This window comes from Labeo rohita, chromosome 9, assembly GCF_022985175.1.
Source record: "Labeo rohita strain BAU-BD-2019 chromosome 9, IGBB_LRoh.1.0, whole genome shotgun sequence".
NCBI classification, from domain to species: Eukaryota; Metazoa; Chordata; class Actinopteri; order Cypriniformes; family Cyprinidae; genus Labeo; species Labeo rohita.
The window spans coordinates 26,019,747-26,037,994 of NC_066877.1; the positions used below are offsets into that span (position 1 = coordinate 26,019,747).

Sequence of the window (18,248 nt, forward strand, 5' to 3'; positions counted from 1 at the left end):
TATTATTATCATCAATATTTAAAAGTTGAATAATTTTTTGTTCAGGATTCTACGATGCATAGAAAGATCCAAAGATCAGCATTTATCTGAAATAAAAAAGATTTGTAACATACATTACCTTTCAAAAGCTTTGGGTCAGTATAATTTTTTGGGAAATGATAGAAAATAATACTTTTATTTAGCGAGGATGCTTTAAATTGATCAAAAGTAATGATAAAGACATTTCAGATAAATGCTGTTCTTCTGAACTTTCTATTCATCAAAGAAACCTGAAAAAAAATTCTACCCAGCTGTTTGTAATAAAATAATATTAATAAATGTTTTTGAGCAAAGGATCATGTGACCGGACTAATGCTAAAAATTCAGATTTGAAATAAAATGTACATTTTAAAATATATTAAAATAGAAAACAGCTATTTTAAATAGTACAAATATTTCAGAATTGTAGTTTTTGCTGTACTTTGGATCAAATAAACGCAGGGTTGCTGAGCAGAAGAGACTTATTTAAAAAAAAACATTAAAAATCACTGTTCAAAATCGTTTGACTGATAGTGTGTATTACACAATAATCGACATAGTTCAGCACAAGTTGACTTTGAACGTCACGAGGGTGGTGTCATTACATCTGGCCAATCAGAATGAGAGCTGAACAAGCGCGCTTCCGTCAGGGTCTCCACCTAGGACTTTTAATTTGAAAGGTGGATTATGTGGTTGTTCTGAAGTAAAATTACACGAAACATTAAAAATGTAATTCTAGTACATTATATTTATACGACAAATGTGCTATAGATAAAATAAACATAACCAAATAATTCCGTTTGTGCGGTTTAATTAGTGTTTTTAGACCACCTCCAGTCACATGATGCACGTCGCGAATGACTTCACGCTCTGTCATGGCTGCATGAGACATAAACATGCCAGTGATTCTCTAATTCAGAGCATTAAACTAGTGCGATGATTGAAGCAGCGGCCATAACAAATCATTTTGACTTGAGGTCCGCTATATGAATTCGGCTGGTCGGTGTTTTTAGAGCTGCAGGTGAAGTGATAGCTGTCTTGTAGATCATAGGAAGGATCCGATCATGCAGACTGAAGCCGTACTGGACCATCACGGCGGCTCACAGAGTTCCTGCAGGACGGGCTCCAAATCCTGGCAGTACAGGTTTTTACACAAATATCTTCTTTGCAAACAAACAGTGTTTACTTACGAGCCATGTTAAGTGCTCGGTATTAAAAAGCAAAAGCTACTTAATACGAGGGGAGGTCGCATATTATTCTATTTCCGGAATAAAGGACTTGGAATAAACACATGACATGATATTATCCTTCCTTCCAACTTGAATGTTTTTCTTTTGTACATGTATTACAAAAACAAACAAACGGCCTTAGTCTCCTTTCACTTTTATTATAAACACATATGCAACATAGATCATCATCTGTTTCATCTGTATGGATATTATTTTCTCAGCATCATGTCAATGTCCTATATACAATTAATGGTTGATATTTGGTGATAGTAAACAGCAAACACTAGTCATTTTACAACATGGTGTTTTCTTTTTATCAACTAAAGTGATTTGATGGAAAAGGTGGATGGCTATTTAATGAAGTACACCAATCTTGTGACTGGATGGCAGTATCGGTGAGTCTAAAGTGTTTATTTGATATAAACACACCCAAATGGAATAATATTCTGCAGGTTAAATATTTAATAGACTCCTAAACTGTGATGTTTCCATTATAGATATTTTGTGCTCAATAATGAGGCAGGGCTGCTGGAATATTTTGTGAATGAGCAGTCCAGGAATCAGAAGCCAAGAGGCTCACTGCCATTAGCTGGTGCTGTGATTTCCCCCAGCGATGAAGATTCACACACCTTCACTGTCAATGCCATCAGCGGAGAACAATACAAACTTAGAGGTTGTCACATGACCTGTTTCACTCTGTTTTTGCTACTTTTTAAAATCTTAGACGGTTTCACTTCCTTTTATTTATATTCTGCTCTCTTAAGCATAACGCAAGTTTTTTGTAAAAATGCAACTTATGCTAACGTATCACTTGTCCTAATTTTGTGTAACTTCAGCCTCAGATGCAAAGGAGCGACAGCACTGGGTCAGCCGACTGCAGATCTGTGCGCAGCACCACACGGAGGCAATGGGCAAAGTGAGACTTGCATCCAGACACCTGTAATAATGTTAACACCACTGTAGTGCTCAATGATTTATTAAATTACAGGAACCGATAGACTATATGTTCAATTACAATGCTGCAAAATTGTTAAAGGAGAAGTTCACTTTCAGAATGAAAATCTCTTGATAATTTACTTACCCACATGTTATCAAAGAGGTTCATGTCATTCTTTCCTCAGTCGAAAAGACATTAAGGTTTTTGAAAAAAACAAAACAAAAAAAAACATTTATATATTTCTCCATGTAGTGGACTTCAAAGGTGGCCAATGGGTTGAAGGTCCAAATTGCAGTTTCAATGCAGCTTCAAAGGGCTCTACATGATCCTATTCAAGGATAAGGGTATTATCTAGCAAAACGATTGGTCATTTTCTAAGAAAGATACAAATTAATATACTTTTTAACCACAAATGCTTATCTTGCACTAGCTCAACCTCATTATGTAATCACGCACGTGTGATGTAGGCGGAAGTACAGACAAAGTGTTTACAAAGCGAACATGCAAAGAAAGTCAAACGCCCTTTACAAAAAAGGTAAAACAACGATGTCAGATGGTTTTGAAGTTGGAGGAGAAAATTAGATTTTGAATTGGAGTACACAGATGAAGAACTAACTCTGCGTGACTTTTTATTTTGTTTAAGAAAATGGCCGTTCGTTTTGACAGATAAGTTCCTTATTTCTCAGCTGGGATTGTGTAGAGCTGTTTGAAGCTGCATTGAAACAATTTTGACCTTCAACCTGTTGGCCAATATTGAAGTCCAGTATATGGAGAAAATCCTGGAATGTTTTCCAGGACATGGAAGGACATGACCATCTTGGATGAAATGGGGGGTGAGTAAATTATCAGGAAATTTTCATTTAGGAAGTGAACTTCTCATTTCTAATTCACAGTTTAATATTCAGTCATACTATTCAGAACTAATGCATTTTACCATTGTTATTTTGAGAACCAATGCCATTTGGCATCATGTCTGGTATTTCACTAACAAGTATAATTTTTGGCAGTTTTGACTTCTTTCACTTGTCGTCCTTAGAGCTTCACTGTCCAAATCATTACCAGCTTTCTAGCATTTTTTAAAAATCTCTCTTTTAGTGTTTCTTGAAAATACAGATCTGGATTGATATGAAGTATATAATGATAAAATTGTTATTTCTGGGTGATTTAATCCTTTATCCAAAATCTCACAGACAAACCCACCGCTCCAGACTCGTAGTCTCTCCATGGCGTCTCAGGGCAGTGGCAGCTCTCCAGGATCTCAACACCGGATCAACCAGAACTCGAACGCCCTGTTGGGCCTGTCCCAACTGCAGCGTGGCTCGTCTCTGTACTCCAGCAGGAAGTCGCTACTGCCTGATCACTTACTGGAGGCCAGAGAGGTGAGACTGTGTGTTTTTTTGTTTTTTTTTAAATTGCACAGTCTCTTTGAAAGCATCTGATCTGAAGTTTTGAGGTGTAGGATGTTCGTTAACCAGCAAACTTACTTCAACAAAATACTTCTTCTTTAGATGATGGTCCAGGCTCAGGGTCAGCACAGAGACTTGATCCAGAGTATTGAGGGTCTGCCCTCCTCCCAGGGTCCCTCTCCCTTGGACCAAGACTTGCTGCTGCTGAAAGCTACTTCTTTGGCCACCATGACCTGCCTCAGCGACTGCCTGCATATCCTGCAGCTCCAACAAGTGGCTCGGCAGAAAATTCCTCTCGGTGGTGAGTGTTGTGTTTTTTTGTGTGTGTGTGTGTGTGGTTTGTTTTCTGTGTGTTATTGTGCTGACTGTAACAGCAGATATGTTTATATGTCTTGATCTTTACGTCACATATGCATTACTTGTGTACATGCCCAGTGGTAATTTGGATAATGGAAAAACTAAAAAAATGTAATATTTTTAATTAAAAAAAGATAAAAATGTGAAATGAGGTTCATAATCCTAGACATCTGGCAGTTTGTCTTCTGTCTGGCTCTTCTAATATTAGGCCTGACTCTACTTTACAATTTGCCTCATGCTACTGCAGTGCTTAGATGTTAAGTGAAAGCATTTCTCTTCCAGTAAAAGATGGTAAGAGGGTTATTTATAAGCATAGCTTCCATCACAGAAATTATTGATTGGTGCTGCTCCTATGTGTCATGCAGCAAGAGCCTCTTCTTGTATTCCTCTCTGCTTTTCTTGACAAGACTTTAGCACAAAATTGGCAACATTTTTTGAGGGGCCATATCCTATATATCCTATCCTATGTTTTTTTTTTAACATTAAAGTACCCCTATTATGCCATTTTTAATATTGCCATTCATGCAGAATGTAATGTAGCTATATGTGAGTGCAAACAATCTGCAAAGCTGTATAGCCGAAAGTGCGTGATAAATTAAGTTATTGTCTCCCAAAAGAAAGAATCTACTCTGAACAGCCTGAATGATTTGTTAGTAATTCGTCTAACACATGTGAATAATGCCTGCCTATTTTCTACACTGGCCGGCCGCAAACAACTTGACCCACCCTTAAACACGTCATTTCTCCAGTTTTGGGGAATTCAATGGGGATTCACAAAACGCTTACTCTTGAAAGATGGCTCAGTACACAGTTTATTTGGACCAGCTGGCTCCACTGAATCACAGCCCATAAGTATGATAAATAATAGTTGTTTATGGTTTCTATCGAGCGTTCAAAATATGGAATGCACTTACGCGCTTAAAATGGCATAATGGGGTCTGCTTTTTTTTTTTTTTTTTTTTTTTTTTTTTTTTTAGCTTTACATGACCATTTTTCATCCTCTCACTGACCTTTAGAATTAAATGAGCTCTTTTTTTGCTTTGAAATGAGATGCATTGCTTTAGTGCACTGGAGGTGCAATTTTGGTGAAATCGCATTAAAATAATTGGAAAAAAGGCAATGCGTTAAGCAACGCTCACACAGAAGTCACAAATCAAGCAGCTTTTTGTGGGTCGACACAGCAGATTCTCTTGGCCAAACTAAATGTGAGTGAAATTGGCACGAGGAACTATTTTGCCCTTATGCAAAACTCCCAGTTGTGTGATTCCTCCTGAAATGGTGCAAAATGTTGCAGAGCAACAGTAAATGTGACCATTTTTTCACAACCTGCAGGAGTTTTCCACTGAAGTGCAACTCTCCCATCGTTCAATAACAAATATTTTTGGGAAGCCTAAATTACACTGTAAAACACTGCAGGCACTTGTTTTTAATATTAGGTCATTTAGATGTATTCTCAGAGCTGCTGGTGACATACATAGTCATCAGAAACAGCACAAGATTTAGCACCCTTTCCCATATTTATTCTTATTGTTATTTTTTTAGTGTTTAGGAATAATATTACTGTATACAATTGGTCAAAAGTTTATATACACCTTGCAGAATATAAATTTAAAATAATAGATGAATATATAAATCATACAGTCATTGTTGGAAAGGGTTCAAATACACAAAAATGCTGAAAAACCAAAGAATTTGTGGGACCTGAAGGATTTTTCTGAAGAACAGCAGGCAGGTTAACTGTTCAGGACAAACAAGGGACTTATTAACAACTTTCACTAAACAAAAAAACACAGCTGTGGATCATTCAGGTAACAACACAGTATTAAGAATCAAGTGTATGTAAACTTTTGAACAGGGGCATTTTTGTAAAATCAACTATTATTTTCTCTTGTGGACTATATGTAAACATCTTTTATGTGAAATATCTTATTCAGGTCAGTACTAAATAATAATAACATGCATTTTGTATGATTCCTCTTATTTTGGTAAAATAATTAACATTTTGCAGAATTTGCAAGGTGTATGTAAACTTTTTACCTCAACTGTATATTACTATACTACTATTACTGTCTATCTGACCTCCTTATTTGCCTTTCAATGACTGGATTCTGCCTAGTTTCTGAATATCAGATAAGCATTGTTGTGTAAACATAGGTGTGATATGGGTTTTTTAATGGCTAATATCGCTGTCTAGAGAGCAGGGTGTGCTCATGTGCTGATATAGTACAATTTATTACTAACAAATAAAACTGTACAGAAAATGTGCAGTTTCACTTTGCAGTACTGTTGGTAGATTTTACCCACTTTTTTGACCAATCGGGCAGTTATTACATAAATATTCACCGATTAATTGTTTAGAACTGCATTCCCCAAAAACTTTTTAATCATAGGTGGCAAAGGCTTACGATGCTTTTGGGAAACACAGCCCTCATTGATTGAACAGTCTATTACTAGTAATGTGTTTAAATGTATTCATTTTTTTAGCATTAAAAATATTCAGAAGTTACAAAAGTCATGTCATGATTTAAATAAAAAAAGGAGCAAGTATGGCCTCCCTTTTTGTTAAATACCATCAAAATGTAGAATTTGTGTAACACTTTATCTATTGGCTGCCGAAATGCAATCCAAAGATTAATAATGTAGACTCTTTTAAAGAACCACACATACTCTCTTTCTCCAAATCCGCTATCAGACAGTTATTGAATACCTTAAATCACATATTCACTGCAACTCACTGATCCTTATGTGAAATCCAGGTCAATGCAATACGATCAAAATACACAATGCCACAAGTCTTTTTGCTTAGTTCACAGTGTCTGCGTGTACCAAGATAATCAATACCTGAACACGAAAATAGAAGTTAGTTTTCCATTTCATATTACAGAAAAACCACAAGCGTTTGTGGTTGCAAATCTAATAATCTCAGGTCGTGTTTGAGCCTGTAGAATTTATGACCTAGAGCCCTGCTCAGGGAGTGGAATATTGTTTTATAATTAATGAGGAACTGTATCCACCACTGATAGACTTTTGCAGGTAACCAGAGCTCTGCTGGCGTCACTCAAGCGCGGCGGTTGACAGACTTACCAAATTGTGTTACCATACCGTTGTCGGTTCTTGGATGAAAATATCTCCTGTCAGATTTGCATGCTTGGAAACTCTTCTGGAGTTTTGCTGAAGCCTTGTAGATGTCAAGTGACTTTTTTGCAACCCAGTCATGAAGCATGCATATTTTATTACTCTCTGACTGGAAAGAGCCAACAAGTACATGCCAAAGTTCCAGAATCACCTGTATTTCGACTGTAAAAAGTAGTGAGCCACCTTGTGAACTTTCTGAACTTCCTAATGACTGGAACAAAACAAAAACCACCAGATTAGTCTCTGTGCCAATAAGCAAACAAGTTAACAATGGGCAGGGCTCCGTGCAGACGGTGAGACCCTGGGCTCAGGTTTCCACTCAGTGCTCTGTGTCAGTTGTCAGAGCTCTAAACACCCAGAATTCCTGTGGCGTTAGAGGCTGCTGTTGGCTTGTGGGCATCGTGCTGGTGGGCCGGTGATATGAGCACCCCTGAACCAGGTTTTGTGTGCCCTGTAGGCTCTGCACTCGAGTGGCTGGAGCCAAAACTTCCTGACATCCTGAAGAATGGAGGAACGCTACCCAGCATCACCAAAGATGACGGTAAAACAGAGGGAACTGTTCTGGAACCGTTAGAAATGGACTCTTGTGATATCGCTGGGGTAAGATTTACTGTATTTAATTTTTTTTTATCAGTCTGTGATTTGCAAACAAATCTGAGTTTGAATAATCTTCAAAAGTCCTTATTGAATTATTATGCAGGGCTTGAAAAGTCATTGGTTCAAAGTGTGGTTCTTGGTCACTAAAGTGGTTGTCCAAATAAAGTGTGGATTAATTATATGTGACCCTGTGCCACAAAACCAGTCATAAGGGTCAATTACTTTAAATTGAGATGTATACATCATCTAAAAGCTGAAGAAATAATTTTTCTGTTGATGTATGTTTTGTTAGGATAGGACAATATTTGGCCATGATACAACTATTTGAAAATCTGGAATCTGAGCATGCAAAAATAAATAAATAATTAAATAAAAAAAATATATATATATATATATATATATATATATATATATATAGTTGTCTATAAATTTGTTCAAATGAAATTCTTAGCAATGCATACTAATCAAAAATTACGCTTTGATATATCTACAAAAAAATTTACAAAATATCTTCATGGAACATGATTTTTACTTAATATCCTAATGATTTTTAGCATAAAAGAAAAATCTGTAAGTTTGACCCATACATATACATATTGTTCGCTATTGCTACAAATATACCTGTGCTACTTATGACTGGTTTTGTGGTCCAATAATGACTAAATGTTTAAAAGAGTATTTGAATACCTAAGTGTACCATAATTATGCATCAATGTCATTGCATTAGATAAAATATCAAATCACATGGCATCTGCAAACAAATGATTCTTTTCTCAGAACTAACAGCACTAGTGATTTTTGTAGTTATAGTATATTCTAAACATCTGGTTCCAAGTCAGTCATTCTCAAGTTCAAGCATAATCACAGGTATAGTTCAGTGTCTTAAAGCTTGTCTGCCATTGGTCAGGCCACAAAAAATGTTCACCCTGACCTCACACCATTGGTTGAGCAGGTGCTGATACAGTATGTCGGGCTGGTCGGGATGCTTAAGCAAACATCAGTGTTTTTATAGTACTACAGAGACAGTGTTTACACTTGCTTTTTATTTTTGTTTTGGAAGTGAACTACTTCTTTAAGGGGGTAGTTCACCCAAAAATGAAAATTCTATCATTAATTACTCACCCTTGTGTCGTTCCAAACCCGTAATACCTTTGTTCATCTTTGGAACACATGGTTGAACCACTGATGTCACATGGACTATTTTACCAATGTCCTTACTATCGTTCTGGGTATTGAACATGGTAGCTGCGTTTTTGTCTATGTTGGGTCAAAAATATTTTCATTTGTGTTTCGAAGATGAACGAAGTTCTTAAGGGTTTGAAACAAAATGAGGGCGAGTAATTAATGACAGAATTTTTATTTTTGTGTGAAGTATCCCTTTAACACAGCACCACAATCATTGACGATTGTATTGATAACGCATCCTAGTGATAATTATTGACAGCTGATGTTGTTTTGGAAAAGACTCAGACTGTGAATCTCAAGAGTAATCCTTTGCTTCAGTTACCTTTACGTAAACAAACACCTGAGCCTTCCTGAATGTCGGACTGTAGACAGGGCTTCCTATTAACCCAAGTAAACTTGTCTGCGGTGTTAAATGTTTACTGTGCTGTATGTTTTTTTTTTCTCCCTGAATATTCTTGCAAAATATTTTCCTTTACATAAGGAACATTTCAGGCAGCATAACAGATAGATTTACATTTCAAAAACAATCATATACAGAAAAATATATAAATATTCTACATAATGTACTGCTGTTTTTGGCGGGTCTCATTAGTGTTGTTTGTTGAAGCAAGCAGCACTATTACTGTTACTCATACTTTTTTGAGTTTTAAACAAACAAAACATACTGTAACTTGTCCCACACGTACAAATGATGCCATAAATCATGCAGCCTGTTAAAAATAGGTGTGCAGTTATTTATTTAAGTGATGGTGTTTCTGAATTTTATGGTAAAATGGGAAAGAAATCAGAGACTTGCACTGAGGGAAAGGACTCAAGCCTTATCTAGGATGCAGAATATAATAGAGAAAAGGTTAGTTAAACAAGAAGTAAAACATTGGAAGTTTAAAATATGATTTCCAGGTTTGGAAAGTTACGGAAGTCATTCAAATCTTTACTTTAATTGTATTATTTCAATCAACGGACATTAATTTTAATATTTCGTTATTGGCTTTTTCATTAGATAATTAAGCCTGTACCTCTATAAAATGTAAAACAAGAGTACAGCAGTAGCCTGTAATTATTAAAAAATCAAAAGGTCATTGAGTTTGGTTTGGGTTTCAGGAGCAGGAGGAGATTGATGCCACACAGGAGGTAGATGATTCCACCCCGGCCGAGGAGGAGGATCTGGGTGCTGTCGAAGAGGAGCGCAGTGTCATTCTGCACCTCCTCTCTCAGCTCAAACTGGGCATGGACCTCACCAGGGTATATCAGCTCCATCTCATTAATGGCTCTCATTTCATCTTGTGTCTTTCTCAAACCTTAGACAAACCTTTCAGTCATACCACTTTGAGTTAAATCTGTAATAATTGCTTTAAATGGGCTTATAGGTGGTCCTACCTACTTTCATTCTGGAGAAGCGCTCCCTGTTGGAAATGTATGCAGACTTCATGTCCCATCCGGACCTTTTCGTGGCCATCACCGATGGCTCCAGCCCGATGGACCGCATGGTCCGATTTGTGGAATATTACCTCACTTCCTTCCACGAAGGTCGCAAAGGTGCCATTGCCAAGAAGCCCTACAACCCCATCATCGGAGAGACCTTCCACTGCTCTTGGAAAGTACCCAAAGCGTTAACGCCTCCATCAGCGGTCCCGAAAGAGGGGACCTTGTGTGCGTCAGACTGCTATAATGTCCGCTTTGTGGCTGAGCAGGTTTCCCATCATCCACCTGTGTCAGGCTTCTATGCAGAATGCCAGGAGAGACAGATGTGCGTCAACACCCACGTGTGGACCAAGAGCAAGTTCATGGGCATGTCCATTGGCGTCTCTATGATTGGAGAAGGTGAGTTTTGTCTGCCTCGCACTCACTTTCACACTGGACATTTCCATCATCGATCATTGGAAATGTTAATTCCTGTGTTTGCAGGTAATCTACACCTATTGGAGCATGGTGAAGAATACACTTTCAGTCTGCCCTCTGCTTACGCCCGCTCTATCCTCACTGTGCCCTGGGTGGAACTGGGAGGAAAGGTCAATGTCAACTGCGCCAAGACAGGCTACTCTGCAGTCATCACCTTCCAGACAAAGCCTTTCTATGGGGGCAAGCTGCACAGGTCAGGATCACACTGGATCACATTACATGACTCCATTTTCCATCTCTGTGAGACAGTATAGTTTTAAATAAATGTAATTTTATACAGCAGCACTAAAGAACGGTCAATTAGTATACACTACTGTTAAAAGAATGCATTAAATTGATCCAAAGTGGTTCTTAAAGACTAACTTTTACATGTTGTTTGAACATAAATGTGTGTTGGTAGTGTGTGTACACAACCACCCTATATTGATAAAAATCCACCCAGTGGTATTTTTTTCATCTTTATAAGTAATATCCCTGCTTATAATTTTATACATCATCTGAAAGGACAATATTTGGCCGAGATATTTAAAAAATCTGGAATCTGAGTGTGCAACAAAAAAAAAATCTAAATATTGACAAAATCGCCTTTAAAGTTGTTCAAATGAAGTTCATAGCAATGCATATTATTAATCAAAAATGTAAGTGTACAAAATATCTTCATGGAACATGATCTTTACTTAATATCGTAATGATTTTTGGCATAAAAAAGACCCATACAATGTATTGTTGGCTATTGCTACAAATATACCTATGCTACTTATGACTGATGTTGTGGTCCAGGGTCAAAAATGGTCATTTTGGACTGTTGAAAAGTTCTATAATGGCTCATTTCCACCGAGCAGTATGGTTCACTACAGTACAGTTCCGTATGCAATTATTTATGTTTTCCGTTGTCAGAAATTGTGAATGGAACCAAAATAGCGAACCATACCATACCACTTTTTTGGTACTGGACTACTCTATTTAGGACAGTAGTCAGGTACCTAAAGGGTAGAGCTAGACTCACTGCAGAACACTGATTGTTTGACAGAGAATCTCCACTTGGAATGACAACACAAGGGGAATGAAGCGTCTCCTTCACTTGTTCCGCCATCTGTGTTGAGCTTGTTTACATCAATGTATGCAAACACAAAATATAACAGTATATTTTAGAATTGTATATTTACACATGCATTTTACACAGGTAATGTCAACCTTTCTTTGCGTGAGAATGACGTCAATCGCTACTTTGCAGAATACACCGTGCCTATCAAGTTAGGGTACTGTTTGCAGTGGAAACGCAAGCTGGATCAGGGTGTTTCAGACCAAATCGTCCCGTACTGTACTGTACTGATCTGTACTTCTCAGTGGAAACAAGCCATAAGTGACAGTATCACTTGTACATCCAAAACAGATTTTCAAAAAAAAACAAAAAACGTGTAGGACGGGGACTTAGAATCCGCAAGATGCATTTAGAAAAATAAATGGGGTGAATTTTAATTTTTACATCGACTTTTAAAGATCAAGTTAATTTGGGTTCTTCATGATATGAGCACTTTAATCAGAAAGCTGAGCCAGTGGACTGTAACAAAAACCTGTGCTTTGTTCCTCAGAGTGAACGCGGAGGTCAAACACAACCCCACCAACTCTGTGGTGTGCCGCGTGCAGGGCGAGTGGAACGGCATGCTGGAGTTTGCCTACACTAATGGGGAGACACGTGTCGTAGACGTTACCAAACTCCCAGTCACCAGAAAAAGAGTGCGACCCAATGAGCTGCAAGGACCCTACGAATCCAGGTAACACCAGGCGATCAGTATCGACAAAAAGATTAGAAGTTTATTGTTATATTCAAGGCCACCCGATTGAACAGCACACTAAACTACACAAATAATTACAAAGATAAGTCATTTAAACTGCCCGTATAATGCCATTTAGAATATTGCGTTTCATGCAGTGTGTAATGTAGTTATGTGAATGCAAACAATCTGCAAAGTTGTAAAGCTATTGTCTTCCAAAAGAAAGAATTGGTCTGAACAGCCTGAGCGAGTCATTAGTAATTCAAATCCCACTTCCGTGATGGCTACACGTCATGGGGTAAAACATTTACATAACGTCCGCTTATGGTCTACGTTGGCCAGCAGCGAACAACTTCAAACACCTCATTTTACTGACGACTGCTTCTCTAATTTTGGGGAGTTCACTAAATTCTTGCACTTGAAAGATGGTTCAGTTCCCAGTTTATTTGGACCAGCTGGCTCCACTGAATCACAACCTATAAATATGATAAATAATAGATGTTTATATTTTCTATCAAGTGGTCAAAATAGGACATTTTTTGGTAAGTGCTGTATGCAGCAGACTGATCACAACCGACTGGACCATCTGACCGATCAGAGCAGAGTAGGCTCATGGAAAGGAGGGGTTTAGAGAGACTGAATCTTTGAACTGCTTTGAACAAACTGATTGAAAATCACTGGAAAATGAGGTGATATTAAATGCATATTTTAAGAAAACTAAAGCGATGTTTGACTTGGCATGCATGTAAACCTGTTGTAGGAGACTCCCAAAACAATATTAGGAACATTAAAAATGGCATAATAGGGGCACTTTAAATTTCAAAATTAAAATTTTAAAATTATATTGTGAAGGACTGAGAAAGTAAGTTATATGGGTTTTGAACAAAAAGAGGGTGAGGAAATATAATTTTTTTGGATGGACTTTTCCTGTAAGTGAAAATCATAAGTTCACCATAGCTGTTTTGATATCTGTAGATACTGAAAGCGTGTTGGTGTGGTGTGAAGGCTCCGTTTTTAACCAGTGACTCTTATTCTCGCAGGCGACTGTGGCAGCATGTGACAGAGTCTTTGAAGGAAAGGGATATGGATAAAGCCACGGAACACAAGCGCTTCCTGGAGGAAAGGCAGAGGAAAGAGGAGAGGCATCGTGTAGAGACACAGACAGCATGGAGGACCAAATACTTTGAACGCAAAGTAAGAACACATCCGCATTTTATTTTTTTGAATCATTTAATAATTTATACATATTAAATTAGTATATTATGAAAGAAAAGTTACCAAAGATATTGTGGTCGTACCGTTGTTGTAGTTAACCTTTGGTTAAAGATTGCTTGTTTTTAACCTTTTGTCCTTGAAATGTGACAGATTCTTGTACATGTCAACACTTCTCACTCCTGGCTACATTTTGCAGAATTAAAATGGAGTTCCATTGTACGTTTTGTCCCAGTTAATGCCGTTTGACTTGGAAATGGGTAACAGCAGGCAACATTGTCAACTTTAGAGTGGTGAGGTGAAGCTTGAATAGAGTACTGCAGGAATGAGTCCTAAAACTTAAAAATAAGCACCTCCGGTGGCATCATCCTGAAGTCAATGTTTTTTTTTTGTTTTTTTTTTTTAAAGTGCCCCTATTATGCCATTTTTAATGTTCCTAATATTGTTTTGGGAGTCTCCTACAATAGGTTTACATGCATGCCAAGTCAAACATCGCTTTAGTTTTCTTAAAATATGCATTTAATATCACCTCATTTTCCAGTGATTTTCAATCAGTTTGTTCAAAGCAGTTCAAAGATTCAGTCTCTCTAAACCCCTCCTTTCTGTGAGTCTACTCTGCTCTGATGACCCAGTCTGTTGTGATACAGTCTACTGTGTACAGCACATGTCAGAAACCATATGCCCATTGTCATAGTTCCGTATTTTAAACACTCAGTAGAAAATATAGACATCTATTATTAATCATACTTGCAGGTTGTGATTCAGTGGAACCAGCTGGTCTAAATAAACTGTGTACTGAGCCATCTTTCAAGAGCAAGCGTTTTGTTATTTTCCTTAGATTAGAGAAGCAGTCATCAGTGAAATGACGTGTTTGAGGGCGGGTCAAGTTATTTGCGGCCGGCCAAAGTAGAACATAGGAGAGCTTTATGCAAATGTGTTACACATAGTGACACGCATTCGAATTACTAACGACTCGTTCAGGCTATTCAGAGTCGATTCTTTCTTTTAGGATATAACTTAATTTATCATGTACTTTCAGCTAAACAGCTTTGCAGATTGTTTGCATTCACATACAGCTACATTACACATTGCATGAAAGGCAATATTCGAAATGTCATAATAGGGGCACTTTAAATGGGTTTTTGGTTAAATGCCTGAAATAAATTCTGTGGTTAATGCCAGCTTGAGGTATTTCATGCTGTGTTCTACACCATAAAATACATCAGTGATTTTATTATTATTATTATTATTTATTTTTTTTTTTTCAAGTTATGTGTGCAAAAAATGCTTAAAAGGGACAAAATTCAAAAGCACATGTAAAAATCCTATTGACTTTTTATTGAGGGAATTGACCTTTTGCAGCGAGTTTGATTGACAGGTGATCTGACCAATCATAACACGGAGTCTGCCATTTTTGTCCGACAAACAAACCAGACAGGAGAGTAGATTAACATCGGTGGACTTGAACTTGACAGGTGGTGTGTGTTGATGTCTTTCCACTGTTGAAACAAGATGTCTTCTGATGTTCATTCATGTTTATTTTATGTTATAACTCATAAAGAGGAAGAAATGATCGGTTCGTATGTTTACAGCAATCTGTCACAACACTGTATTTATCGTTTGAATTTCTTACAAAATTGCAACATTTAAAAGCTGAGACTTTGTTTCATATCAAAGGTAACCTGCTCTGTCTTGTCTGTCGGTACGTTGTCAATTTCCTCTTTGCTCCGCAATGTAAAACATGATGTGGGCGTGAGAGTGCCATGGCTTGCTGGATGTAGCAACAGTAACGATTTCCACCACTTAATTGCATGATCTTTGGTATTAATGTTTTTAAGTTCTTATTTTCTGTCTTCTTTCACCCTTTTTCCAGGGTGAAGGCTGGATGTATTACCAACCACTGTGGAAAACGGCAGGCCATAGCTCTTCCCCAGTGGCCCCTCCACAAAACCCATGACCTCTGACCTTTGAAGACCTGAGTCCAGGCATTGTACAGCCTCCTGCTGCAGTAAACCTCTGGTCCGGTGTTCCCTCTCTCACAGATGAAGACATACACTCTCCTTTATTTGATTCCTGAGACATAACTTCAGTTTGAGTGTTTGTAACACGCTTTGTGGACTTGCGGGTTTGCACTCTGATGTTCATATTTTGCATCCCTCGGTGGTAAGATTTTTTTGTAGAACAACACAGTGAATGATTTCTTCAGTCCGCACACAGATGTTTTTTGTTGATGTTGCCTTAACGAGTGTCGTATGTAACGAGGGCTGAGTACAGTGTGACGGCTCTTAAAGTGGGATTGTGTTTGAGGTGAACTTCTTAATCTAACCATACTGTGGTATATTGTATTTGACCACGGTGCGGTCTAAGTTTTCTGATTCTTTTAAAATCGTACTGACTTATCATGATTTATATGATATCAAATGATGAAATGCAGGTTTGGGGAGCTCGTTCAAAAGGGCAGGCGTCTAGCTGCTTTGAAAACTGGAGAGATGCAAGAAGTGTTGGTGAGAGTGAAACCGTTGGCTTGGCTTTCGTATTACGCTGTCTTTTTCTCGTTCTCGCTCTGTCAAATGAAACTTGCAAGCGCTATACACAAAATCTGGGCCTGATGGAAGTGTTCGGGTTGAGGCCCGCTCTTCTGTTTCTGCTTGATGTTCAGTGAACAATTACGTTGGCTTTAGTGCAGAGAGATTGTAAAGGGATATTCAACCCCTCACATTTACTCACCCTCATGGCATTTAAAATCTTCTATGGAACATGAAGATATTTTTAAAAATATGCTACATACAATGAAAGCCAATGGGGTCCAAAGTAGAAAATACAGGTTTATAATGACGTAAGGGTGAATAAATATAACCGAATGTTCATTTTTGGGTGAACTATCCTTTTAATGTTTATGTTGAGCACTTTAACAGTTGAAACCTAGAAAAGAGCCAGCCTTATAATCTCTATATGCACAGTAATGTGTGTAAATGCAACCTGATTATACAGTATTATTGGAGATACAGTAAGCTCTGTCAAAAGACAAGACACCAATCTGATCTGTCAAAGTTATGCAGTTTAATTTCATGACTTCAGACTGCTACGTTCCACTTCGATTCTACCTCGATTGACATTGGTAACATGGATTTTATAAAGGGTTAATTACTCAAAAATGATTTTTTTTTTTTGTTTACTCACCCATATGTAGTTCTATGTAGTCCATATAACTTGTGCACTACATTACACGTTTTCTAAAGTCATGCAATGCTTTTAAATGTAAATCTAAATAACAGACAGAATTTAAACTAAATTTAATATCATTTGCTCTCTTCAGTTGCTCTGTATTCAGTCCTTCTACTGGTTTAGTGGTCAAGACCAGTCTGGTTTTAAAGGGATTTCAGCTGGTCGGACTGTAAGACCAGCTAAGACTGCCAAACTAGGTTAGGCTGATTTTCAACAGGCTATCAGATGGTTTCAGAGGATGTATGCAAGTTTTATAGAGCACTTTTATGATGTTTTATGGAGTTCTAAGTCACAATTCACTATGCTTGCATGGAAAAGAGCAGCTTGGACATTCTGCCTGATATCTCCTTTTGTATTGGGCTTTGGAACAACATGAGGGTGAGCAAATGCAGAATATTCATTTTTGAGCAAACAGTTCCTTTAATCACAATCTGATGTGTTAATATCACCTGTTCTTTGCTAATGGTTCAGGTTTTTAGTTAGCTGGTCATTTTTTTTTTTTTTTTTTTTTTGTAGGAGTTTTAACCATGTCAAATTTGAGGTTTCTTGAAATGCTTCATTGTTCAGTTTGCCAGCGGGGAACAGTTGGAGTGACAGTGCTGGCTGAAGTGTTTGCATCTCTCATATAATCTCTGCTTCAGCCCTGGCATTGGTTGCGCTGAGAAACTTGTGGTGCCTTATTTGTGTTAGTCTTCCTCCTGTTCCGCCTCACAGCCGTCAGCTTTCTCATCAAAACCAAGTGAGACTGAAGCCACAGCCTTTGTACATATCTTCTTTCATTTTTCCTGTCAGCGAAATACAGAATTCCCACGAAGCGTTTGGTACATCAGCTGTGCTCTCCACTCCAGTCATTCTGCTGAGCCATCAACTGCACTGATGTTTTAAATACACTCCCTGTAGCCTCAGAAAATATGATTGAGAAAATAAAATTGTTAATATATTGGAGGATTTCAACTATTACTGAACTTTCTTTCATTTGATTTGATGACTGTGTTTGTGTGGTATCAAGAAGAGATGCGAATATTTCACAGTAACTGGAATTAAGATTAGTTCCATGGCTACTTGAAATGTCCTGCAGTGTGACATGCTAAATGACATTTTGCATTTATGCATGTAGCTTTATGATCTAATATTAATTAAGTTTTGTGCTTCATAAACATTGATTTGCCACATTGAAGGACCACTTAAAATAATTTAGGAAAGGCAAAACTAAGGGAAACCCTTTTTTGCCTTAAAGTACAAAATTAAGGTAATTGCAAGTTTATTTCTCACA

At 37.6% G+C, this 18,248-nt stretch overlaps 1 protein-coding gene across 1 annotated transcript; it reads left to right on the plus strand.

Annotated features, from left to right (window-relative positions):
* The first annotated feature begins 768 nt into the window (after nt 1-768).
* On the plus strand, nt 769-17,932 carry osbpl11 (oxysterol binding protein-like 11). Its single transcript, XM_051118846.1, has 13 exons — nt 769-1,162; nt 1,574-1,642; nt 1,745-1,920; nt 2,084-2,163; nt 3,375-3,563; nt 3,693-3,891; nt 7,540-7,682; nt 9,966-10,106; nt 10,232-10,685; nt 10,770-10,956; nt 12,356-12,538; nt 13,579-13,732; nt 15,624-17,932. Exons 1-13 carry the CDS (start codon nt 1,083-1,085, stop codon nt 15,705-15,707), a joined length of 2,139 nt encoding a protein of 712 aa, XP_050974803.1. The 5' UTR covers nt 769-1,082; the 3' UTR covers nt 15,708-17,932.
* The last annotated feature ends 316 nt before the right edge of the window (nt 17,933-18,248 follow it).